At 31.9% G+C, this 26,445-nt stretch overlaps 1 protein-coding gene and 1 long non-coding RNA gene across 10 annotated transcripts in view; both read left to right on the plus strand.

The window, feature by feature from the left end:
• LOC115886250 (ankyrin repeat domain-containing protein 12) overlaps positions 1-25,409 on the plus strand; it is an 80,202-nt gene extending 54,793 nt beyond the window's left edge. For 8 of the 9 annotated variants that reach the window (XM_030905336.1, XM_030905339.1, XM_030905340.1 and 5 more), the window contains 7 exons: positions 5,583-5,852; positions 7,357-7,526; positions 16,827-17,060; positions 17,508-17,747; positions 17,800-18,003; positions 22,166-22,361; positions 24,951-25,409. In XM_030905336.1, coding sequence (XP_030761196.1) covers positions 5,583-5,852; positions 7,357-7,526; positions 16,827-17,060; positions 17,508-17,747; positions 17,800-18,003; positions 22,166-22,361; positions 24,951-25,186 — 1,550 coding nt within the window. In that variant the 3' untranslated portion in view covers positions 25,187-25,409. The remainder of the gene's footprint in view (positions 1-5,582; positions 5,853-7,356; positions 7,527-16,826; positions 17,061-17,507; positions 17,748-17,799; positions 18,004-22,165; positions 22,362-24,950) is intronic. The other variant, XM_030905343.1, reaches the window with a different exon arrangement.
• On the plus strand, positions 10,072-11,238 carry LOC115886254. Its single transcript, XR_004050861.1, has 3 exons — positions 10,072-10,762; positions 10,819-10,984; positions 11,048-11,238. It is a non-coding gene; the product is annotated as an uncharacterized LOC115886254 (long non-coding RNA).
• Positions 25,410-26,445: the final 1,036 nt, after the last annotated feature.

Below are 26,445 nucleotides of genomic sequence, written 5' to 3' on the forward strand. Positions count from 1 at the left end.
ATACCGGGTGTTTTTAAAAAGTGACTTACCTCTTACCTTACCTATTTTATCCAGCAAATTAAAACACTAAATTACCACAATTACTTTTACACTGGACGCGCGTTTCGCTAACCATGTTAGCATCATCAGCAGATGATGATAAACTAAAATACAATCGACAATTAGAGCGTTTATATACTCGCTCAGTGGGCCCAGAGTGGGCGTGGCAAGATCTAGCCAACCGAGCGTAACAGTTAGATTTCCGCCACTAGAGTAGTAGGAACAAAGAACTTGAAGGAATTGGACCGTTGTCTCTGTTCATACTATCTTTACATTTATTAATTCTGATGCTTTCATATGCATCTAATTGTCTGTAATTTGAGACTTATTTAATTAATTTCAAGTTATTAAGATCTATACAATGTTCTTTATCAACAATATGTTCGGCAACGCAAGATTTATCCGGTCTACCATATCTTATCTGAGCTAAATGTTCTTTAAATCTAGTTAATATTGATCTTCTAGTTTGCCCAACATATTTCTGATTACAATCTTTACAAGAAATTTCATAAATACCCGACCTTTCCAGTAGAGGTGTTTTATCCTTTGGATTACCTAATAATTGTTGTAATTTATTATTAGCACTATACACAAGTTTATAATTGACATTCTTAAAAATTCCTTTTAGATCACGGGATAACTGTCTATCAAACGGTATTGAAAAATATTTTGACGTTTCTTTCTCCACTTGAAAAGTCGAATTTTCAGAAATAATTAACCTATACCTACGTTTTCTAATTATTTTATCAACTAGTGAAGGAGAATATCCATTACACTCAGCTACATTCCTAATGTAATCTCTTTCTATTTCATATCTTTCGTTGGAAAGTGGAAAACTAAGAAATTTAAACTAGCCATTTTATGTTCAATACTATGATATGATTCATTAGGAATATATCTGCGTGTAGTGGTATTTTTCCTATAGATCTCAAATTCCAGGCAATTATTAGTATTTCTAATAACTAATACATCTAGAAATGGTAATCTGTCGTTGTTCTCAATTTCATGTGTAAATTTAATGGAAGGAAAACGATTATTTCAACCCTTAACTGTAACATTTTATCCTTTCAAATAAAAAAATCGAATTTTGGTATGTTAGTATATGATAGAGTTGGAATTGATTGATGTATATTCAAATAAAAAAAATTTCCTGTTTTACCTGAAATGGCTACAACTTTTGATTTTTAAATGGCACCCTCAATATTTTTTTGCTTCATTTGCTAGAAAATGATATTCTGAATAGTCAACGAAGAAATAGTAAATGTCAACTTTTAACATTTTCTCTTAAAAAATACATTTTAAATTTTAACCTAGAGTAGTGTTAAAACTATTAATTTTTAATCAAGGAGATTTGGAAAAATAGGTTTTATCGTTTAATGTTTTTGTATCTTTTCTAAGCCTATTAAAAGATGCCCAAATCGTATTTTCAGTATTATCCCATTTTTTCAAACGGAACGAGGGTTCACTAGCATATTTGGAAGAAGCATTTTTACGAATAATTTTGTACCACATACTTGGTAGTTTGAGCCAAATTGTGGTTACATTTAAGACCATGGCACACGAAATTGAAATTTAAAATGCTTTTTTTTAATTGAAAATGTCAAAAATGTCGTTCTATTCATAATGCCATTTTCTATGAAATCTGATTAGAAAAATATTTTTTGAAGCGACAAGGTTGCAATTAATTTTAAGTAAGGTACCTTTCGGTAAAAAAAACGGAAAAAGACACTCACAAATAGTTGTTTTTTATTAAAATGTGATTAAACAAATACTTCAAACTTTATGAGTTGCTTAAAGTAAGTAGTCAGAACAACTGTTAAAAAAATATTCACAAATAAGCTCTTATTAGTGAAAATACGAATAAGTTTGTAAAAATGTGAAAATTTTTGGGGCGAGTAATGTCTGCCCGTTTTTTATTATCATAAAATATGACAAACTTCAAACAAGTTCCAAAATGGGATAGCTGTTAAGTCTACTTTTTAAATGAACTTTGACTCATCAAAAAATATGAAATTTTATCTGAGATTAAATAATTTGTTCTATCAATCAATGATACCAAAGAATATTATAGTTTTTAAGAACTCTCGTGTGGAAGCTTTAGTGATTTGTCACACGGTGGCGCTTTTGAACATAATCGAAGCCTGAAAATGCTAATATTTTAAATTTTGAGGACTACGCGCGGCGATATTTCGTACGGTGTTGCCAAAACATATTTTATTTCTCGATATTTAAAGAAATATGTATTGATCATATATTTCGTATTCGTTAGTACATGAGGCATCCTAAGGCTATAAAAACGTAGCTATGAAAATAAAATTTTATATTTTTAATTTTTTTGTACCTTCTAATAAAAATTACTTCTATTCCAATAAAAAATTAACTAGTATGATTATGTGTTATCTGTGCTAGTATTAGGAAACTGGAGTAAATACGGAGAATACTAATTCGTTCTCTAAGATGAGTACTACTAAGTAATTTTTTAAAATTCGACCCATAAGGGGGTGTAATTAGATAAAGGGGTGTAATTATACAAAAAAAAATCTGTACCTACTAGGAGTACGAACTTTTGCACAGATGTGGCACATTTGAACATTGATAAGCGATTTTTGGAAATGTATAGCCTAAGGGTAGTGAAACTGGGGGGTGAAATTTTGTACAAAAAATGTTAGTTCTAGGAGTATGAAATTTTGTACAGAGTTTCCTTAAGTGACGAAAGTGTGTTTCGGAGATGGTAACAAAAAATTAAAACAAAACAACCCCTATTAAAAAATAGGGGATGATGATGGAACGGTGAAAATTTAGGGTTATTTGTATTTTTTAATGCCAACTAAAAAATAAAAACATTTTTTTCTTTTCAAAAATAAAAAATGAGGGTGGGCTACCCTCTTGGCTACCCTTACCACATAAGGGTATAAAAAATAGATAACAACCTATTCTTAGACGTACTGAATATACATATAATTTTATCAAAATCGGTCAAGCCGTTTCGGGGATGGTAACAAAAAATTTAAGAAAGCAACCCCTATTAAAAAATAGGGGATGATGGTAGAACGGTGAAAATTCGGGTTGTTTGTATTTTTTAATGCCAAATAAAAAAAAATAAAATATATTTTTTTCAAAAAATAAAAAAAATGGGGGTGGGCTACCCTTATCACTTAAGGGTATAACAAATAGATAACAAACTATTTTCAGACCTACTCAATTTACATAATAAAACGTCATCAAAATCGGCCAAGCCGTTTCGGAGATGGTAACAAAAAAACAACCCCTATTAGAAAATAGGGGATGATGGTAGAACGGTGAAAATTTAGAGTTGTTTGTATTTTTTAAGGCTAAATAATTTTTTTTTTTTTCCAAAAATAAAAAAAATGAGGGTGGGCTACCCCCTCGGCTACCCTTATCACTTAAGGGTATAAGAATAGATAACAACCTATTCTTAGACGTACTGAATATACATATAAAATTTTATCAAAATCGGTTAAGCCGTTTCGGAGATGGTAACAAAAAAACTTAAAAAACAACCCCTATTAAAAAATAGGGGATGATGGTAGAACGGTGAAAATTTAGAGTTGTTTGTATTTTTTAATGTCAAATAAAAAAAATTAAAATATGTTTTTTTTTCAAAAAATAAAAAAAATGGGGGTGAGCTATCCTTATCACTTAAGGGTATAAAAAATAGATAACAAACTATTTTCAGACCTACTCAATATACATAATAAAACGTCATCAAAATCGGCCAAGCCGTTTCGGAGATGGTAACAAGAAAACAACCCCTATTAGAAAATAGGGGATGATGGTATAACGGTGAAAATTTAGAGTTGTTTGTATTTTTTAAGGCCAAATAAAAAAATATTTTTTTTTTCCAAAAAAAAAAATGAGGGTGGGCTACCCTCTCGGCTACCCTTATCACTTAAGGGTATAAGAATATATAACAACCTATTCTTAGACGTACTGAATATACATATAAAATTTTATCAAAATCGGTTAAGCCGTTTCGGAGATGGTAACAAAAAATTAAAAAAACAACCCCTATTAAAAAATAGGGGATGAAGGTAGAACGGTGAAAATTTAGTGTTGTTTGTATTTTTTAATGCCAAATAAAAAAAAATAAAATATTTTTTTTTCAAAAAATAAAAAAAATGGGGGTGGGCTACCCTTATCACTTAAGGGTATAAAAAATATATAACAACCTATTTTCAGACCTACTCAATATACATATAAAATTTCATCAAAATCGGCTAGCAACAAAAAAAAATATAAAAACAACCCCTACTAAAAATAGGGGATGATAGCAGAACGGTGAAAATTTAGGGTTGTTTGTATTTCTTAATGCCAAATAAAAAAATAAAAACATTTTTTTCTTTTCAAAAACTAAAAAATAATGAGGGTGGGCTACCCTCTCGGCTACCCTTATCAGTTAAGGGTATAAAAATAGATAACAACCTATTCTTAGACGTACTGAATATACATATAAAATTTTATCAAAATCGGTCAAGCCGTTTCGGAGATGGTAACAAAAAATTAAAAAACAACCCCTATTAAAAAATAGGGGATGAAGGTAGAACGGTGAAAATTTAGTGTTTAGTGTTTGTATTTTTTAATGCCAAATAAAAAAAATATTTTCTTTTTCTTTTTTCGCAAAATAAAAAAAATGGGGTGGACTACCCTTATCACTTAAGGGTATAAAAAATATATAACTACCTATTCTCAGACCTACTGAATATACATATAAAATTTCATCAAAATCGGTTAAGCCGTTTCGGAGGAGTACGGTAACCAAAACCACCCAAAACTGTAACACGGGAATTATATAGATAATATTATATGAAAACTGCGGAGTGCGGAGAGCGGAGAGCGGAAAGACTGATTATAGCAATAGATGAAATTTAAAACTATAATTTAAAACTATTCAAGAAAGTACACACAAAACAAGGCAGCGCCGCGCGTCTGTTCGTTCAATTCCGAGCAAAATAGCGAGGCCCCATCGACAGGTCAGATTTTGATGCGAGACGAGACTTCTAGGGTATTAAGATATTCTTTGATGATACGCTTATGAAATCTAACTTCGGAGCGTTAAGACTTAGAGAGAAAATTCAGGGATGTTTGAGGCGGAATATCTCGAAAACTACTAATTCTACGTAAAAAATGATAAGGACCATTTTTGTAGGTAATTATCTAAGCTTCATTTTCTATTTAAAGAAATTTTTTTTTGAAAGCATATTTTCGCAGATATTTGCGAAAAACTGATTTTTGGGCCATTTAAGGCCATTTTTTTAGCCAAAGCTGGCCGAGCACTATATTACAAATTTTCCCATAAAACTACCCCCCAAAAGGTATGCAATCTGCCTGAAAAGTCCCGGTCGACGAATTAAGCCGTGGTTTCAACCTTCATTTACTAGACTAAAAATGTAGATCATCTAGAAAATAATTTCACTGCGTAATTGAGCGGTTTTATGATAGTAGATAGTAGTAATGTTGAATATACGAAATGAATTGTACTGGAAGTGTAAATTATTTTAACTGAAGTATCCTTTAATTTATAGGTCAGGGTAAAGGCCAGAATAATAAACAAACGTCAGGTGGTACCGGCAAGTCCGCTGGATCTAGTGCAAAATCGAGTAGTTCTACTCCAACAGATAAAAAGAGTCCTGTTAGTAGTCCGAAACCCAACGTGAGCAGTTCTAGTGATGCTGAAGTAGATGGTAGTTCAACTTCAGCGGATGGTAAAACTACTGATTTAAAAGTTCCACCATTAAAGATTGTTATACCTCAAAGTTCAGCTAATGAACAAGATACCAATACAAGTAGAAATGGTAAGTTTTATTATAGAAAACTGTGAAATCTAGGTTGACGTACTTCTTCAATCAGGGTTGACGTACTTCTTCATAAATGTCATAATTAAGATTATAATAATTCTAAGATAGCGTTTAATTATAAAAGTACTAATAGGTACTTAATAATATTTTTTCTTCGTACTTAAGTGCTGTGTAGTCGAAAAAAAACGGCGTCAAATTGGCTTGGAAGTAGACGCGTCAGTACAGCTAATGTTTTGCTTACTTTGGTTACAGTTTTATCAATGTGTTCGCTAAATTTCATTTTGGTATCAAGCCAGACTTTTAAATATCTTATGGTTTTGCTGAGGTTAATTTCTATATCTGTATGTGCGGCATGAAATATTTAAGTAATAAACACACCTATCTTAAAACCGACAAAATTGAAGTTACGAGGTTTTCACTTCGTAGCGACGATATAAAGTATTTAAAATTTGCCATTAATTTCAAGAAATACATTCAACAAGAGGCATCATATTTTATTAAAATATCTTGAGAACGGTTACCTGTAGCGATTTTTGTTAAGAGGCCTTTTTTACGAAAAAAATTACGCATATATATATATATATATATATATATATATATATATATATATATATATATATATATATATATATATATATATATATATTTTTTTTTTTTTTTTTTTTTTTCACTCAGCAGTTTTATAGAGATACTGACGAAAAGTTGTTACTCTCCAAACCATTTAAAAAATACGTAGGTGGTGCCCCCTATAAGTAGGAGTCATATTGACATCACAATCAAATTTCTTATATTAAAAAAAACCCAGACACCAATTTTCATCCAAATATCGACATTAGTTCAGAAATTATTTTGAAAAAATCGAAATAGAAATGAAACTTCTACACCCTGTATCTCCGAAACGAATCATTTTAGGACATACATTTATACAAACTTTTTTACTTATTTTTAACTGCAGAATATGCCGCCGAAGTTTCCCGAATACAATTCGGATCATCCTGTATATTAATAAAATATATTTTAATAAAAATATGTAATATGTAGTTGGTCTAATTTTTTGTAGATTTGTTATTTTTTAGTTATAGTTTCGATTGGTTAAATAAAAAAAAATGTGAAACAAGAACAAAACTCCTAGTATTTTATATAATTTTTTTATGAAATATTTGGTATTCTAATATCAGAATATATCAAAGTTAAACTTGTCCACCTTGTAACATTATAATCCTAATCTGACAAACGGGTTTTACGAAGATATTCTCGCAACTTCGTTCCATTTAAAGTAGAATTTTTTTTCTATCTTCGTCAATTTACTTGCATAAATGTTCCCATTGCTCATGGGAAGGCTGCATTCACAATCAAATTTTGCATATTAAATCCAGCAAACTTTATTTTCAACCCAACTCTGGTGCCGTATTTTTCGATCATGTCATATATTAGATAAATAAAAATATTCAACTCAAAAGTTTTTGGAGGAATATAAGAAAAGCAAAATAATAATTTTTAGGCAAAAATAATTCCCAGAGAACACATCAGGCACTGCCCTACATTGTTGCTAGTTCTAATAATGATTCAACTGAAAATGATGGAACCACTGGTAGTAATGACCAAGAAAGTAATTCCACTTCAAAAGAATCGGAGAAAAAGGATGCAAGTAATGGACAAAATGATGAACAGGTACGAATAATGCTAATTATTAGAGTTCTTATTCAAGTATATAATTTAGTTTAACAAAATACATATTTTTATAGATATTTTCGATAAAGGAATTATATCATTAGAAAAAAACAGAGATAACCTTTATATGTATGTACTTGTACATACAGACCTTCTTAGTCAGCAGGTTGATTTCAAGCATCGTGCCTTCGTGAAATTTCATGTACTATCCGTCTCCACTCATTTCAATCTTCAGCCATTCTTATTGATTGTAGTAACGTTTTTCCAGTAAGCTGTGTTGTCAGATCTGTGTATCTTGTTGGCAATCTCCCGCGGCTTCTCTTTCCTTGCACCATGCCCTCCAGCGTCTGTTTTTCTAACCCATCCCGTCTAACTAAATGACCAAAATACCTAGCAATGTTTCCTGCGACAATGGTGCGGAGCCTTTTCTTTACCTCAATCTGTTTAATAATATTTAATTTGTCAAATAATTGATAGGACTGGATATATTAGTTCTTTTCTTAGTCCAAGAGATCCTTGGCATACGACGCGACGCCAGCAGTACAGCTCGAGTTCATCTATTTTCTTCTTATCCAATTGCTTTAGCGTCCAGAAAATACCAGGCTTCTTATGAATATGATGAATTTTCCATATCTTTGTGATCTTCGTCATAGCTTGTTTAGCTAGTGTGGATCTTTTAATCTCTTCACTACATCCACCCTGATTCGTGATGAGAGAACCAAGATATATGTACGTGTTTATCTTTTGGATGTTATTGATCTTCCTTGTATTTGGTCTCTTTTGGTTTTGGTTTTGTCGGTCTACTATCATTATCTTGGTCTTCTTTTTGTTAATTTGAAAATAATAAAAATTGTCATCAGCGGCAGCGTACCGCAGGTTGTTAATTTTGACACCGTTGATCGTTATTCCTCCTTCCCATTTCTCTTAGGCACGCCTCATTATCAATTCACTATATACAGGGTGTTTCAAAACAAATGCGAAAAACTTCAGGGGGTGATTCCTTGTTCAAAATAAAGGGTAGTTTGCTTTATAAACGTTGGGTCAAAAGTCAACCATTAGGGAGATATCGCGGTACAAAGATGGCGGAAAAATAATGTTTTTATTTTTTATCTTGAAAACGAAAAGAGATAGACTAATGAAATTTTACGGAAGCATTACTGTTATGAAAACACACTTTCTGGTCATTTTTTCACTTTTTTAAAATGAGTGGAAGGGGTTGAAATAAACTACCCCTATCATTCTTGTTAATGAAATTTAAAGAAAAATCTTATCAAACACATGCAAAAAAAATTAATTTGGATAGTTTAGTTTGTTTAGAAACTTTTTTATCTCTTGTGTTTTTTTGATAAAACTCACCGATTTGAAATTAAAAAATAAAATGTAAAAGCATTACATGTCAGGACAAAAAACATTTTAGATAAAGAATCTAGTGGGCAGCTGTAATTTTTTTAGGAAAAAATCTAGTCGGCCGCTGTCACTTTTAGGATGTTTCTAATATTGTTTTATTTGACATTACCCTACTGCAATACGTTATTATCTAGATTATTATTATTATCATTATTATCACTAGATTCTTAATCTAAAAATATTTTTAGTCCTGACATGTAATGCTTTACATTTTATTTCTTAATTTCAAATCGGTGAGTTTTATAAAAAAAATACAAGAGATAAAAAGTTTCTAAACAAACTAAACTATCCAAATTTTTTTTGCATGTGTTTGATAAGATTTTTCTTTAAATTTCGTTAACAAGAATGATAGGGGTAGTTTATTTCAACCCTTCCCATTTTAAAAGTGAAAAAATTACCAGAAAGTGTGTTTTTATAACAGTAATGCTTCCATAAAATTTCATTAGTCTATCTCTTTTCGTTTTCAAGATAAAAAATAAGAACATTATTTTTCCGCCATCTTTGTACCGCGATATCTCCCTAATGGTTGACTTTTGACCCAACGTTTATGAAGCAAACTACCCTTTATTTTGAACAAGGAATCACCCCCTGAAGTTTTTCGCATTTGTTTTGAAATACCCTGTATATTGAAGATCATACCCATAAAATATGTTGTTTCTACATCTTTTCGTTTTCGTATAATCAACCGATTATACGAAACTCTGTATACAACTGCTTTGATATATTCAGTTGACTTACATTATAACATTTTCCTCCCCCCCCCCTCCTTCTTCTGTCTTAACAGAATGTAGTGGTCAGGTTAAGAGTCTATTACGCTGTACTGTTCGGGTCACTCTCAGGCGTCGGGTAAAGCGGGTGTGTGGCCGAAGGAAATATATTATATTCCAGAAATCCTGCCTAAGGCTTAGCCCCATCCTGTCGTGTTAAGTCACACCTAAAATTCCAAACACACGTGCTTTGATTAAAGCTTGATTAAGATTTGCCGATTTTTATTTAGCATTTGCCATAAAATAGCGAGTAATTTGTTACAAAATCATATAAATTATATATCACTGTAATCACAAAACATCAATCTATTTCCGTATTGTAACGGAATTTTAAATTGTCTTTATTTTCGAGAAAATTTAGTCCAAACGTAAGGAATATTTTGTTGATGTTTGACCATCAAAATCTTAAAAATAAAGAAGTTGTCTAAAAATGTGCTACAATACGATTATAGTATAATGGGCATGTTCCAAAAAATATAAATTCGCAAATAAATCATTGTATTGCATAGATTAAGTCTTCATTACTTACAATACATAGGAAATTAGGAAAAATGCCATGATATCATTTTAAAAATTAAATTATAATTTCAAACTTGAACAGTCCCGGTTGAGTTGTGACGTACATAGCCTTCACCAATCACGTTTCAGATCGTAGAAAGGGAAGTTTCATATCATATGTTGGTATGCCTGGCTCACGCGTATCGGGCGCAGCCATTTTAGATTTTGTTATTATTTTTCTTCGTGCTTTTCAGTTCAGCGGTAAATTTTCTTGGTTATAACTTTTAATTTTCGTAGAAAGGGAAGTTTCATATCATATGTTGGTATGCCTGGCTCACGCGTATCGGGCGCAGCCATTTTAGATTTTGTTATTATTTTTCTTCGTGCTTTTCAGTTCAGCGGTAAATTTTCTTGGTTATAACTTTTAATTTTATCTAAATGGGCTCAAAAGTATGAAAAAACTTTTTTGGATCATTTTCGAATGGTGACGGAGTATATGGTGGACAGTTTTTATATAGACAATTTAAAATACTTGTGCTGATATAAAGAAGTTAAAATATCAAGGTGATATTTTTTTTCTTCAAGAAGTTATTTAAAAGTAATAAAACCATTGTTTATAGAGCATAGAGTGAATCATAATGATAACAGTTCGATTGGATACGTTCAATAAAAAGAGGGCTTCTGTACAATCAAACAAAAAGTACACCTGAACATTAGGTGACTGCAAGGGTAAAAGTGTACAGAAAGTGGAGCGAACTAAATTTTTAAGCTGTGCAGCTAACACTGGTGATTTTTAAATTATAACTAAATATGTAGGTTTTTATTTATCTATTTATATTTTAATTTTAGGCGGCATGTAAACATTATGTCATACATAACAAATAAAATCAAGAAAGGTACCACGGCTATAATTTATGTAGAGTGAACGAAGATAACATCTTACTTTCTAGAAATCTTAATTGCCAATCTTCTCATAATATTTATATTTTATGTTCTTGTAGCGGGTTAATTGTAAATTGACTGCCCTGATATTCAGAAGTCTTATCACCATCAAAATGTAAATTATTACTATATTGTAATTAAAACACTTTATATTTAAATGCCTTTTAATTTAATAAATTTAAAAAATAATAAAATATGTATATTTTGTATATGTAATACACAATGTATGTTTCCTTCGAATCTGCCTGAAATACAGGGTGGTCCGAACTGTATTCCGGAAACTTCGGAACCATATTCTGCAGATAAAAATAAGTAAGAAAGTTCGTATAAATGTATGTCATAAAATGCTTAGTTTCGGAGATACAGGGTGTAGAAGTTTCATTTTTATTTCGATTTTTTCTAAATAATTTCTAAAGTAACATCAATATTTGGATGAAAATTGGTGTCTGGGAGTTTTTTGACATGAGAAATTTGATTTTGATGTCAATATGACTCCTACTAGTAGAGGGCGCCATCTACATGTGTTTTGACTGTTTTGAAGAGTAATAACTTTTTGTCCGTACCTGTATAAAACTACCGAGTGAAAAAATATACATCTGTGTGACTTTTTACGTAAAAAATATCTCTTTGTAAAATCGCTACGAGCAACCGTTCTCAAGATATTTACAATGGAAATAGTCAATACATGTCATTATTGACAAAAAATAAACACGTTGAGTAGATAGTTATTTCACTGAAATGATAAATTTGGGAAATTCTTATTTCTTTAAATTACTCAAATTTTTTTTGCAAAACAGGACGATAAAACAGTTTCTGTTGAACTTTTAGCACAAAAATATTTGAAATTTATGATTTCAGTCTAAGGGCGATTCCATGATTACTAACGGGACAAACTGAACGAAAAATAGAATGTTTTCGAAAAATATTTATAACTTATATCGTTCATACAACAATGACCTTATAATATTTGTTAGCAATGATTTTAAGTAATAATTTGCCAAAAAAATATTACTTGAATATTTATTAGCTTGGCGGAAATATTACAAAAAAATGTGATTACTAACGGGACAAAAAAAACTTCAGACATTTTTTCAAATAATTCAGAGAGACAGACCTGTGAATTTGAACGCCTTACACAAAATGTAAAAATATAGGATGGTAAAGGTCCCATCTAAAAAATATTTAAGCATATTACTCTCATTTATTTATCAGGTGTATAGGTTCTTGGTGGTAATTTATATTTACTAACGGGACATTACTAACGGGACGGTTTTTTCCAACAGATATATTATTATTTTTAAAACAATAAGTTCAAAAATTACCTAATTTAATGCGACCAAATAATATCAACATATATGAAAAACTGTCAAAACCTAATCCTTAACCTAAAAGCACTTGAAAATTGTATTTTTTTCTGATTCTCGGTATTTTTTAATCAATATATGATGCTGATCAACGGATCTGAAATAATGTGAGCTTGCTATCCCTGGCAATGGTTTTCCGCAAGACCATTTTCCGTCCAAAAAAGGCTTAACTTCGTTGATTTCATCCTCTGTCACATATATACATCTTATGTTTTCCAACTGTTTGGCGCACTCGAAGAATTCTTTAGCAGAATTAACTATAACCTTCCTGCTTTTAACATCATTCCAGACCTAAAATATTATTTTGTTGTCTTAGTAAAAGTAGACAGATTATTACACATTGGCATCGGAAAAAAACCTCGACGGTCTCTAGACTTTAGATTAGCTACATAATATAGGTTCTCGACGAGAACACCGACCATGAACGCTCTATAGATCTGTTTACGTATCTAATTGTAGGCCCTACCTTTCTCTTAACATTTGCACCGACTCCATCCACTGCACCCTTTCCGTGAGATGTTGCGAAAAAACTCCATGTAATTTCAATATGTCCAATTCTTCAGGCAGAAAACATAACGTGGATAAAGTGTATCGATTCTTGAATTGTCCCGCACAGCCGTCACTGAATATAACCAAGCTTTTTAAAACATGTTTTTGGCCAATCCAAGAAACAATATTTTTTATGAAGACGAATACGGAATATTTATCGTGGCTTAAATAGTTGCTGATTATTGCGAATGAGTACACTTGCTTGTCAGATAGCCAGGCCACCCCGGTAAAGACGGTAACTTGCTCATGATGCCAATGTGCACTTTGAATTTCATCCTGTGCAGTCAGGGCAAAATTTTCCGCAAAATCGATTTGCAAAATAACCTCATCTTCAGGGATATTAACTCTCTTAACATCAAAAAATGTTTGTTGTACATTTTTGATAAAATGGTGTCTTCTAAACGCTGGTAATTGATTTTCCAGCATCATAATTGTGGAATTTAGTGTTTCACATTGAATTACAAGCTTTGTTTGGCCCTCAATAGTAATCCACTGTTTAACTGATACAGAACTTTCTCCATCAAATACCAGTGGTAAACAGGAAAAGGTTAAATCAATTTCCTTACATTTACTGCATTTGTTCAACATGCACAATCCCTGTGTACAATTCCAGGATATTTCAGAAATCAAACTTTTGTGGTCTTTAGGAAAAGTTGTGATGTTTTTCTGAAGAACTTCCAAAATGTAAAAAACGTTTGCGTGATATTTGCACACACAAACATTATGTGGCATTGCGCTGCTAAGCAGGATGCATGATGGTCTGACCTCATAAAATTTACTTAGTTTTATTTTAGTATTTGGATTCTCTTCTGTAAAAATCTGGAAGGCTTCTTTTATAGTAAGATACATGTATCTTTTTGGAACGTATTCGACATGATCGCCTCTTTTTATTTTCACCCGGTCTTTCATTCCAGGAGACACCCTGCTAATATCCTCTCGTAAATAAAATTTTTGAATTTTTTCAATTGTCTCCTGTGATAATTTGCGTTTGTTATCAATTGACGGACTGGTAAACTTGCTAATATTTTGCATTTTTAAATTTGGTTCAATTTTTTCCAGAATTTTTCTTAAAACGGCCACTTTCTTATTTTTATCTAAAGGAAGTGATTTATTTGCCGCTCTTACAGCTTTTCCAAGGCTTTGAGCCGTTTTATAGGGTAATATGTTTTCTTTGTTCTGTAAAATCCGTTCTCATTTTCTTTCCCTATAGCGCCTCTTTCTTTCTTTTTCTTTAATGTTCAGTTCCACTTTCAATGCGATATTATTTTTGGCCAAATCTTTTAGTTTTTTCCTGTATTTTATCTGATTTTTAGCATAATTTTTCAAATAATTTTGTTTTAAATTTTCATTTTCATAAATCTTTTTTCTGTAATTCGAAACACAGGCTTTGATTTTTTGTTTGCGTTCGAAACTATTTTTCCCGTCCTAAAATATAATTTTTGTTTACTAACGGGACAAAAATTAATTTTAAAAAACTACAAAGCTAGAACCTTTAAAAAAGAAACAGTTAAAACATTAGAATTTGTTCACACAAAACTTATATTTTTTATCTTATGTAAAAACCTCTTGGCTTGAAGTATCGCTATATATCAATTTATTGTATATTTTGTTTACTAACGGGACATAAAATTTAGATATACTTATAATATTTTATCACAAAATATACTTACTTGGAAAGAGTAACAACACAATAATTCTATCACTCAAACAGAAGCGCAAAGAAAACTGACAGCGTTAGCGCATTGCTCAGCTTTTTTATCCATAGCCACCTTGATAAAACAAAGCGATTTTTTGGAATTTCACTGTGAAAACCAAAACTATTTTGTTCTGACTATTTTCAAGGAGCACTAGATAAGAAAGTTAAGTTATTCTAGTTTTGTTATGTACTATAGACATTATACTACAAATAAAAGTACAAATATTTTAAAAAATGTCTCATTTTAAAATTAACAAAAATATGTATTGTTTGTGGAATCGCCCCTAATAACTATTTAGTCAACATGTATAATTTATGTCAATGATGACAGGTATTGATAATTTCCATTCCAAATATCTCGAAAACCATTACTCGTAGTGATTTTTACCAAGAGACCTTTTTTATGTCGAAAACGTCGTAAATGTTTATTTTTTTACTCAGTAGTTTTATACAGGTACGGACTAAAAGATATTACTCTTCAAACCAGTTAAAAAATATGTAGGTGGCGCCCTCTACAAGTAGGAACCATATTGACATCAAAATCAAATTTCTCATGTCAAAAAACTCCCATACACCAATTTCCATCCAAATATTGACGTTACTTCAGAAATTATTTGGAAAAAATCGAAATAAAATGAAACTTCTACACCCTGTATCTCCGAAACTAAGCATTTTATGACATACATTTATACGAACTTTCTTACTTATTTTTATCTGCAGAATATGCTGCCGAAGTTTCCGGAATACAGTTCGGACCACCCTGTATATAACACTCTTAAAAAATAATATTTTATGCTTATATAATAAACATTATTGATCACATATTAATACATTTAATAACAGAACTTTAAAATAAAATATTTACTTGATTTTATGTAAAAAGGCACTGCATTATTTTATCTATACAATGTATTTTATTAATAGTCTTCCGAAATAACTTAACCATGAACGTATTTATTAACATTCTTGGTGCCAATATAATTTTTCTAATTGCCTTGTTCATCTTCTCTAACTTTTCTTGGTCAGATAATAGACGTACTTTTCTTGATCAGATTGTAGCGTATCTGTTTTATACCATAATTATGAATACTGTGATTTTCCGGAAATACTATTTATCTTAGTTATCAGGAATTACATTTTTTTCAAATTAATTTTTCCCCACCTTCTTCCACATGTAAAAAACAGGCCATTAATTTAACAAATCAAACATAATATAAACTCACTTTGAAATGCTTTGAAATCACATTCATAGCTTAAGAGAAGTTTTCTGAAAAAAACAGCATTTACGACTTTTCATCTTTTTTCGGCGCATACAAAAACATTTTATTATAGTTACTGGTAAATGTTATCCAAAAATGGAACAATTAATTTTTTAGCATTATTGGAAAATAGTTTAAATGCAAATTTAATTTAAAATCAAAAATAAACAATTGTAAACAATGTCATTTTGACATTGAATAAACAGCAATGCTGCCAACATCATAAAATTCACCAAGTTTATTTCGAGACGAAAACCAGCCAATCATATTCGTGAGGGCTACATACGTCATCGCAGCGCGCGTAAGTGTGAAATTCAAACTTTTACCTCATTTTTTGGCATAATATTAAGTTTTATATAAAAAAGGCTAAGTAGCAAGCACTAATTAGGTTGAAATCTGCATAATTACGTGGAAATTGAAAAACATGAAACATGCCCATTCTTTATCTTTAATTTCCTACCTCATTTGTGTAAAAATTCCTAGCTAGTTTTACATAAAACTAGCTTAAAGTAAAAAATTACAAATCTGTGTAATAAATAAATATGCTGAAATTAAGTTCTTATGGGTTTAGTGATTTTCTCGTATTGTCCTGTCGACTCCAGGTCTTAATACTAAACCTACTCATTATTAACGATCTTAGGAAACGAATTGAAATCCTTTTTGGAAATCCACCACAGGTTTAGACATCGCAACAAGATTACAAATTTTGCCGTAGATATTTCAAGATATTTTAGTATATAATATAATTATCTTAATAGTATTTCTAGAATACTATGAGATCATTAAAAACACTAAACCTTTTCTCTTCTATCGATCAGCGCGGAAATGGTGCGGGGGGCTCAGGGGGTCACTCGCAGCATCAGCGCGTATTGCGCAGTTCTCATCGCGGCAGCAACAGCTCATCACCGCAGCTTCAACGTCATTCCCCCTCGCCCTCTAGTGGCACATCTTCGGCTTCAAGTCCGGCCGCCACGGGGAATTGTCAGCAGGCCGACATCCCCACTTCGACAGGGGCGGCAACCTGTCCCACACAATCTAAAACTGATTCGCAGGTATGACGTTGCAGACGCTATATGGCGGCCAAACTGGGACGTTCGAAATATAGAATGCGTACAGGGTGCTTCAATATTGAGTATATCTTTCTCAAATTCAGTTATAACGCCTATTCTAGATTCTTTCAATAAAGTAAAATGATAAGGTTATACATAAACGTCGCGTTGTTACGATAATCCTTGTAAACGGTTCCTGAAATTTCGACATACCTTATTAGTACGCATTTTATATGATCCCAAATTATTAGCCTCTGTCTGTAACTAAAAGGAATATGTATTTGATTTAGTCTTCATCCGATCATATTTATCATTTATTTATTAATAACCTTTTCATGTTACTTTATTTTATGTTTCATCAGTCCGTTTGTGTTTCCTCGTTCAAAAGTGATTGTCTTTCAGCTCGTAATATAATTGTATCACATTAAGATGCTAGTAACATTTTTTCAGGCTACTCAAAACTCGGAAACAGAACCAAGTACTTCGAACAATTCCAATACTGTAATGCCAGTACAGCCGTCTGTCGAATTGCATCCACGCAAACGAAAAATGAAGCAGAGCCGTGAACAAGCTAATTCACAGGCCCAAACTACAGAACATCAAGAATCTACTTCTGAAACTCGGGAAGTGCATCCTCACGAACAACCTATTACTAATTGTTACAAACTTTTTATGAACATTCGAAAACAAGTAAGTTATTTAAAGAAACAGCAAAACAAAAATTTTCTTTTTCTTTTTTTAGATTGAGAAACGACGAAAAGGATTATATCTTGTACAACCAAAACCACCGCAAGGATTTAATCATTATCTTATGAATAGGTGCACATATGTGCTAGAAAATACTGCTCCGACAACACCTAATATAAATTATCCTCCTACATTACCCCAACAAATGAAAGACTTATTTGCTGAACAAGAAAAGGAAAGATATAGATTAAGAATGCAGGTAAGTAAATAATATAAGGCGAATAGAAGAATTACTAGATTGTGATATTAAAATTTTGGGAAGAGTTATACGAAGTTGTTGATAAAAGCTCCCTAGTTGATTTTTAAACTTAAAAACTAGTTAGAGCGATGTCTGTTGGTCGATTTACCTATAATTATTTTTTTGCTAAGTTCTATCGTTAAGAGTTTCCGAATTATAATCGAGCGTCCGGATTGCACAACGACCTTAGCGCGTGGCCGCGGGCAGCCCAGTAGGCAAGCGATACAGCGACGCGTTGTTGCGCGCGATTTAACAAAATAAATAATTTTAAACCTGCCGTCTTTTCGTTAATAATTATCGTATCCTGTTGATTTTTGCATAGAAATACTCATGAGTCTTTAGCGCTTCCGACAAGCCTAAATAACTGGATTATTTTTTATATTTTCGATTTGTTTACATTGCCCGAGCATATTATAACTTTGAGATAAAAATCTCTGTTATAAATTTTAAAACTGACAGATATGAATACTATCATTTAATTAGTTATACATTTAGTTACAACATATTCAAAATTTAGGTCTATCGGTTTATACTAGCAGTAATAACGAGTATAAATAAAAAAATGGTCAGTACAACGCTCGCCGTTTTTAGCGCACGTTCAGCTTTGGTTTTAGTTTTAGCGCTATTTTGACAGAAAATAAATTCTGAACTTTGATCAAATGACAAGAACATTATTATTGCCGATATCTCCTGATTATAATATAGTTCTTTTTTCAAAATATTGCATTGTTTTACCTTAAAAAAAAACTTGAATTATGCGGCTTTTTTGCGAGAGCTACCGGCGCTGCGTTAATAAAGAGATGGCTATGTACGTCAATCGAAAGATAGTATTTGCGAGTCTTTTGTTTACACGGAGTATAGAAAATTTTTGCCATAGCTTGTTTACTACCAGTAGTATTTGTGCGTTTTTTAAAATTGTTTATTATTGAATAGAGGGAAATGCTTTTAAGTTTGAAGTACGGAAGTAGAAATCCGGATAAATGAAATTGCATTATTTCCAAAAAATCTCGTGACGAGGTAAAATTACAGTCTATTGTGGCTATGATTGACGTACATAGCCATCTCTTTATTAACGCAGCTCCGGTAGCTCTCTCAAAAGAAGCCGCATAATTCAAGTTTTTTTTAAGCTAAATTAATGCAATATTTTGAAAAAAGAACTACATTATAACCAGGAGATATTGGCAATGATAATGTTCTTGTCATTTGATCAAAGTTCAGAATTTATTTTCTGTAAAAATAGCACTAAAACTAAACCCAAAGCTGAACGCGCACTAAAAACGGCGAGCGTTGTACGGACCATTTTTTTTATTTATACTCGTTATTACTGCTAGCATAAACCGATAGACCTAAATTTTGAATATGTTGTAACTAAATGTATAACTAATTAAATGATAGTATTCATATCTGTCAGTTTTAAAATTTATAACAGAGATTTTTATCTCAAAGTTATAATATGCTCGGGCAATGTAAACAAATCGAAAATATAAAAAATAATCCAGTCATTAATCTTGTCGGAAGCGCTAAAGACTCATGAGTATTTCTATGCAAAATCAGCACGATACGATAATTATTAATGAAATGACGGCAGTTTTAAAATTATTTATTTTGTTAAATCGGCGCGCAACAAAGCGTCGATGTATCGCTTGCCTACTGGGCTGCCCGCGGCCACGCGCTAAGGTCGTTGTGCAATCCGGACGGTCGGTTCTATATGAAGGGTAAGGGGAAAAACCGACAATTTTTTTAAATTTTTAAGTAATCAACTTAATTTGTTAGTCCTAGTCCCAAACACATGTTAAATTGTAATTGGATATAACAAACGATATCCAAATAATAACGCGTACAGTAATATATTTTTATATTTTTAATATGGTATTTGGCAATATTAAATCACCGTTTTCTCCGGTTTTGTGGCATCGTCGGTTTTTTCCCTTACCCCACATATATTATTATATCTGATATGACAAATATCAAATATTTATATCTTTTATTGTTGAACTATCCTATGTATCTATGTACTTTACATAATCTATAGCCCATTCTATACATAAGTGATATTAAACTAAAAAGAGTGTCTGATAACTATTGCAGCAACCACGACATTATATTTAAAAGAGTCGTCGGAATACAAGTTTTTAATAAAGGTTATTTTAAAAAATGCTATTTTTTGAATATGAATTGACTACAGTTTAAGATGAAAAGAGATAATTTTAAAAAAATATAAAATTTATGTTTGGGTGTTTAACACAATAGGTCTAGAGTCTCTCCAACGAATCAGAGAAGATTTCGACAGACGGTATCCAAAAAACGATAAATTACAATTTACCTGTTAACAACTGTCATTGTCATATTTTTACTCATTGGACAGATTTTAATCTAATTTTATATGTACTTTAATCCAGAACTGTAGATTTTAATTATAGAATTCAGTAAAGTTTTAACAGGATTTAAAATACACACAACCAAACTTATATGGAATCACTCTTTATTTCTGACTAAATTTCTTGCAAGGATAAAAATTGATATACAATTATGATAAGGCTTTTTGTTGTAAATAAACAAGATAATAAAGAATAAACGATTGCTGCGATTTATTTTCTTTTGAATTTTGTGTTCAGTAGTAAAATCACGATTGTCCTGTAATTTTCATCCAATCCAAAAAAAAATAAAAAATGCCTTAAGTTGGATTAACAGATGTACAGAGGGGAAGAATTATTGCTCTCACCGAACAAGGAATGATCCAGAGAGACGTAGCAGAGATAGTAGGCGTTACCCAGGGTGTTGTATCGAAAACATATGCAAGATACTTGGAATTAGGAACACACAAGGATAGGCTCATACAAAGTCGTCAAAGAGTCACAACTGAACAACAAGACCGCTTTTTGTGTGCTAAATTGCTAGAATAAATCCCAATGTTTCTCATCCAGAGCTACAAAGACAACTTCTGGCAGCTACAAGTGTGAACATTTCAGTTAAAACCATATGAAAAAGGCTTCGTGCAAGAGGGTTTTACAGTAGGAGAGAGTTACGGATCCCACAGTTATCTCGGCAAAATAAAATTGACTGGCTAAATTGATGCCTTCAACATCAAAACTGGACAACTGAGAATTGGCAAAATGTTCTTTTTTTCGGATGAGACCAGAATTGGCCTAAGATCAGATAACCATCGAATTCGGGTTCTCAGAGCTCTAGGAAGACGAGCGAGACTTCAGGCTGCCAAATCTGTACCAAGATATAAAGGAGGAACTGTAATGTTTTGGTTTGGCAGGCGGGGAGGTATTATACTAGGAGCAAAAACTCCATTGTCATGAAAAACTCCACTTCAACAAATTTTAACTGGTCAGAGATATGTTGATTTGGTGCTAGAACCAATCGTTAGTCTTTGGAAAGCTGCAATTGGGGATAATTTTAACTTCATGCACGATAGTGCACCTCCCCATACCAGCAGAGTGACTAGAGAATATCTTGAAACGGAAGGTGTCATAGTTTTGGACTGGCCTGCCTATTTACCAATCTAAACCCTATTGAACACTTGTGGGACTAGCTCAAAAGAAGGGTTAGAGCTCGTTGAAACAATCCAGCACAGCTTATTGATGCAGCATTAGCATAATGGGAAAACATACTCCAAGACAACGTGGATAATTTAATAAGAATCATGCCAGCGCGGATAGAAGCCTGCATAAGGGCTAGAGGTGGCAACAAGGAATATTAAAATTATCAATTTTCTTTTTGTTTATGCTTTTTGGCCATTAAAAATTGAAATCTTAATTTCGTTTCAGAAACCAAACAAATACCATTTTGTTTATTTTGGGAACTGATTAATTTTTTTTTATTGCAATATGGATTATTTTTCATTAAAAGTCATTGGTAAGGACTGAATTTTATTCATAAACAGAACATTTTCATACATCTCAAAAATTATGAAAAATAATAGATGGTTCCATATAAGTTTGGTTGTGTGTATAAATAGCCATATGCTGTAACTTCTGTGAAATTCATTTCTTAAACTTAAAACTCCTAACCTTAACGTTTGACCATAAGGCTGTAAATAAATGTCCTTTCTTACCTAGTTAACACTCAATCCTTTTAGTTTAGTGGCGCTCTAGAGAATCTTATTTTTTTATAGCATGTAATTGAAAAGGAGAAACTGGTTTTATCAGTAGAGCAAGAAATATTACGAGTCCACGGTAAAGCAGTAAGAACATTGCATAATCAGCCATTACCATATTCTGTATGTACAATTTTGAGGGATGAAGAGGTTTATAATTTAATTACTCCCGAACAAGAAGAAAAAGATAGAGTTGCTAGAGCTAGATTTAATGGTAAATAAATCAGGATATGTCTTTACCTCTGTGGCGGATTAATCTCTTCAAAAAAGTCCTATGGGTATTTCGCCATTGTAAGAAAATCTACAAAATAAAATAGTTATTTTTTTAAACACTGCTGCATTAATCCAATGGAGATCAGCTTGTCAGCAGTGATTTACTAATAAACAAATTGGCCTAACGGACAAAAAAATGCTTAGTTTCGGGAATTATCTCTCTTCCCAACGAACCCAAAGAACAAAGAAAAAACTATTTAAAATATCTAAATACAACTATTTAAGAACACTTTAGTTTTTTTAACAGATACGTCTATAAAAACTGTTTACGTTCTGTTATATGGTAACATATTATGGTAGATATTTTAAATAGTTTTTTTTCTTTGTTCTTTGTACTTCCTACGACGGGAAGTGATGTACTTCCCAAAACGTTAAGCATTTTTTGTCCGTTAGACAAATTTGTTTTTTAGTAAATCACTGCTGACAAGCTGGTCTCTGTTGGATTAGCGCAACAATGTTTATAAAAAATAATAATAATAGCTCCCGTATATAGCGTTTAACGCCTTGAGAGTAGCAAGGTACAGCTTGCCATCCTAGAGCCGTTCGGTATACAAGGAAGGTAATGTGGCTAGCACTATGCTTCAACCGCCTATTATTACCTCAGGATTGTGAATCCCAAGTACTCATTTAAGGCTGAGTACTAAACTATTTTTATTTTAATAAAAATAGTCGGCTGATGAAATTCCGGGTGTAGGATTCGAACCCACTACCTTGAGATTGGTAGACGAGAGCCTGTACCTCTACGCCACCGGCCACCTTTTCTCTTCCCAACGAAGTTTATAAAAAATAACTATTTTATTTTGTAGATTTTCTTACAGTGGCGAAATACCCAATAGGACTTTTTTGAAGAAATCAGGATATGTAATGATTTAAATATACCCTGTTGGTCATCCAATTTATGTGGTCTGGATTTTAATGGGTGTAATAGAGAATAATATAAACAACCGGTTGACAGATAGAGAGACAAAATCAAAAGCGGCATACAGTGTTGCCGGTTTTTTACGTTTATAGGAAAATGTGTGTAGAAAAATATAAGCTATTTTAAAAACTTTCATGTATACTACTGAAATGATGATAATAGGTTTGTTCCAACCAGCATTTCGGGATCGTTTCGAAATCGTACTCGAATCGGTTTTCTTGCACTTTGTTAGCATGCGCGGACTTCGAATAGTTTCGTGACGGTGCAAAAAGTATCAACGTTGGAACGCTTTGTGGATTGTTTTCGGGACTGTCAAAAGTGTATCGATCGGTTTTTTGTTTTTTGTTTAGAATTTCATAACATAACCCTATTATTTTTGTTTGCAATTTGCAATAATAATAATTATTATTCTTGAAATGGAGAATCAGAATCCAGTAATTGTTGGTAAGTATTGTTTCAACTGTATACTAACTCACTTACCTGTCCTCTCTATATGATCCTGTTATGCGTAGTTTCCTGTTATTTCATTGCAGGGGTAGAATCTTTGAACATTATTTTATAAATAAAAAATTAATTAAAATTTCCGAACGATTTAAGCTTGATTTTCATGCATCCGTTATACGTTGATACGATGGTCCGACGGTGCTCTGATTGGACATAGAGTTTTCGCGCCACTTTTCATCCGTAAATATTTTACTTCAGCCCGTCAACTGACGTTCATACGATAACGGACGTTTTGACAAATTTAATCTAACCCTAATAAAAATATAAGTAAAATAGCAAAATCGTTATGGAAACGAAAATATAAAATAACACCAACGTATATCCGATAAACGGAGGCATGAAAATGCAATAAATTTAAATACTGCGTTATTTTCTAACCAATCAAAGCCTTTAAATTCTACCAATAAAATTAATATCGTATCAACGTATCGTTGGACAACGGATGCATGAAAATCAAGCTTTACTCCACATAAACTCACAAGCAAAAGTATAACGCACGAATTTGAAACGTATAACGTATTCGAATTTGTAAAAAATAACCAAGACAGAAGCATCAGCCGGACACCGGACCAGAATCAGCTGTTAAAAATCGCTGCCAATATGCTTTAATGCGCAAGTCAACCCAAACAGTTCTCATTTAGACCATGTACCGAAATTGCTGTTCTGAAATCGTAACTAAACGATCCCAAGGTAGGTTGGTACGCAAATAGGATCGTCCGATAACCGTCAAATCTCGGTTGGAACACATTTGAATTACTGCGCACGAGCGTGATCGTTCGGTGACGGTTCTGCGGCCGGTTTGGAACAAACCTAATATATCTAAACTAAATATAATCTATTACAGCTGTAGTAAAATGAGTAACTAATAGTGAAAAATAAAGTTACAACCCTAGATGCAACATTTTTCGTAAACGCCTACTTGTGCGGTTTGAAATTTTGATGCAAACTCCGGCAATACCGCATAGAAGAAACGTGTCGACCCAATTTTTATTTCTTTTTAATACATTTGATTTTCCATTAAGCTGTCTACATCACTTTCTTACACGTTAAAATCCAGACCGCACAGTTTCGATGACTAAATCGGTATAAGTATATATCTGTTTTTAGGCCGCTTATTTTTAAGTTGGTTACAAGACGTCGATGATAAATGGGAGAAAATTAAGGAACACATGCTCTTGAGACATCACCACGAAGCGGAATCTCTTCACGCCGTGCAAAAAATGAACTGGGAATGGAAACTGAAAGAGTTGAGTCTCTGCGATAAAAAGTCTACACCTAAAATAGACAAAGTGCACGTTCCCGAAGTGCACGTTAGTGATGATTTTAATCTCCTACCTGCATAAGATGTTTTATTTAAGGATATGTAAATTTGTTATATGCTAATTTTATATACGTTTATCTAATTATAGAGTAAACTTAGGTAACACAGTTTCCAATGAGATAAAATCACGCAGAGTTTTGGCTCATAGTATTATGGCATTATAAAATATTGATAGTACTGTACTTATAGACAGAACTTTTGAAATATAAAATTGGAAAATATATGCTGAAAAATATGACAAACAATGAAAATGGTAAATAAACATTTTTCGTATCTAAAGTTTTAAAAGGTCTGTCGTTAACTTTTGTAAAACACACGTATTTTGTGTAATCAACAGGTCAATTTGATTTTATAAACACACGTTTTTGTAAAATCAAATGTTTTAGAGTTGTTTTGATTGTAAATATCTAAGATAAAAATGCATGGTATTATGTATTTAATTATTTACTGATAAAACTTAAGTTTTGATTTAATAAACTTTTATGGATTTTTATTTCACAATGCATTGTTGAGGTGAGGATTGTCCATATATTACCTTTCACTTCCATATTCAGCTAATATACAAACTTTATATACCGGGTGCGTCTCAAAAGTGGCTGACCCCTATAACTTTTTTATTTTTTTTAGATAAAAAGACGAGATTTGGTATGTTAGTATATGACATAAATTAGAATTGATTGACGTATTCAATTGTTTTTAGTCACTTCCTGTTTAACCGGATTTTTAAATAGCACCCTTGGTATTTTTTTACTTTAGTCTATAGAATGTGATATTCTGAATAAAATGACATATCTTATGTCAACTTTTGACACTCTCGCTTCATAAAAATTTGTATTTTAAAATTCAATCTAGAGTGCCATGGCTATGTTAAAAACGCTAATTCTTAATCAAGGAGCCTTGGAAAAATAAATTTTATCGTCTAATGTTTTTAGTGTTGTCCTAGCCAGTTAGAAAATGCTCAAATTGTATTTTTAATCATATCTTAATTTTTTTAAATGGAACGAGGGTGGCTCATTAGCATATTTGGAAAAAGCATTTTTTTACAAATAATTTGATACCACACGCTTGGTATTTTGAGTAAAATTTTAGTTACGAACCGCAAGTTATAATTTCAAATAAACCATATGCGAAAATGTCAAAAGTTGACATATGATATGTCATTCTATTCAGAGTGTTATTTTCTATCGAATAAAGTAAAAAAAAAATACCGAGGGTGCCATTTAAAAATCAAAAGTTGTAGTCATTTCTGGCGAAACAGGAAGTGACCGAAAACAATTGAAT

Source organism: Sitophilus oryzae, unplaced genomic scaffold, assembly GCF_002938485.1.
Source record: "Sitophilus oryzae breed Bouriz unplaced genomic scaffold, Soryzae_2.0 scaffold_476_pilon_pilon, whole genome shotgun sequence".
Classification (NCBI taxonomy): Eukaryota; Metazoa; Arthropoda; class Insecta; order Coleoptera; family Curculionidae; genus Sitophilus; species Sitophilus oryzae.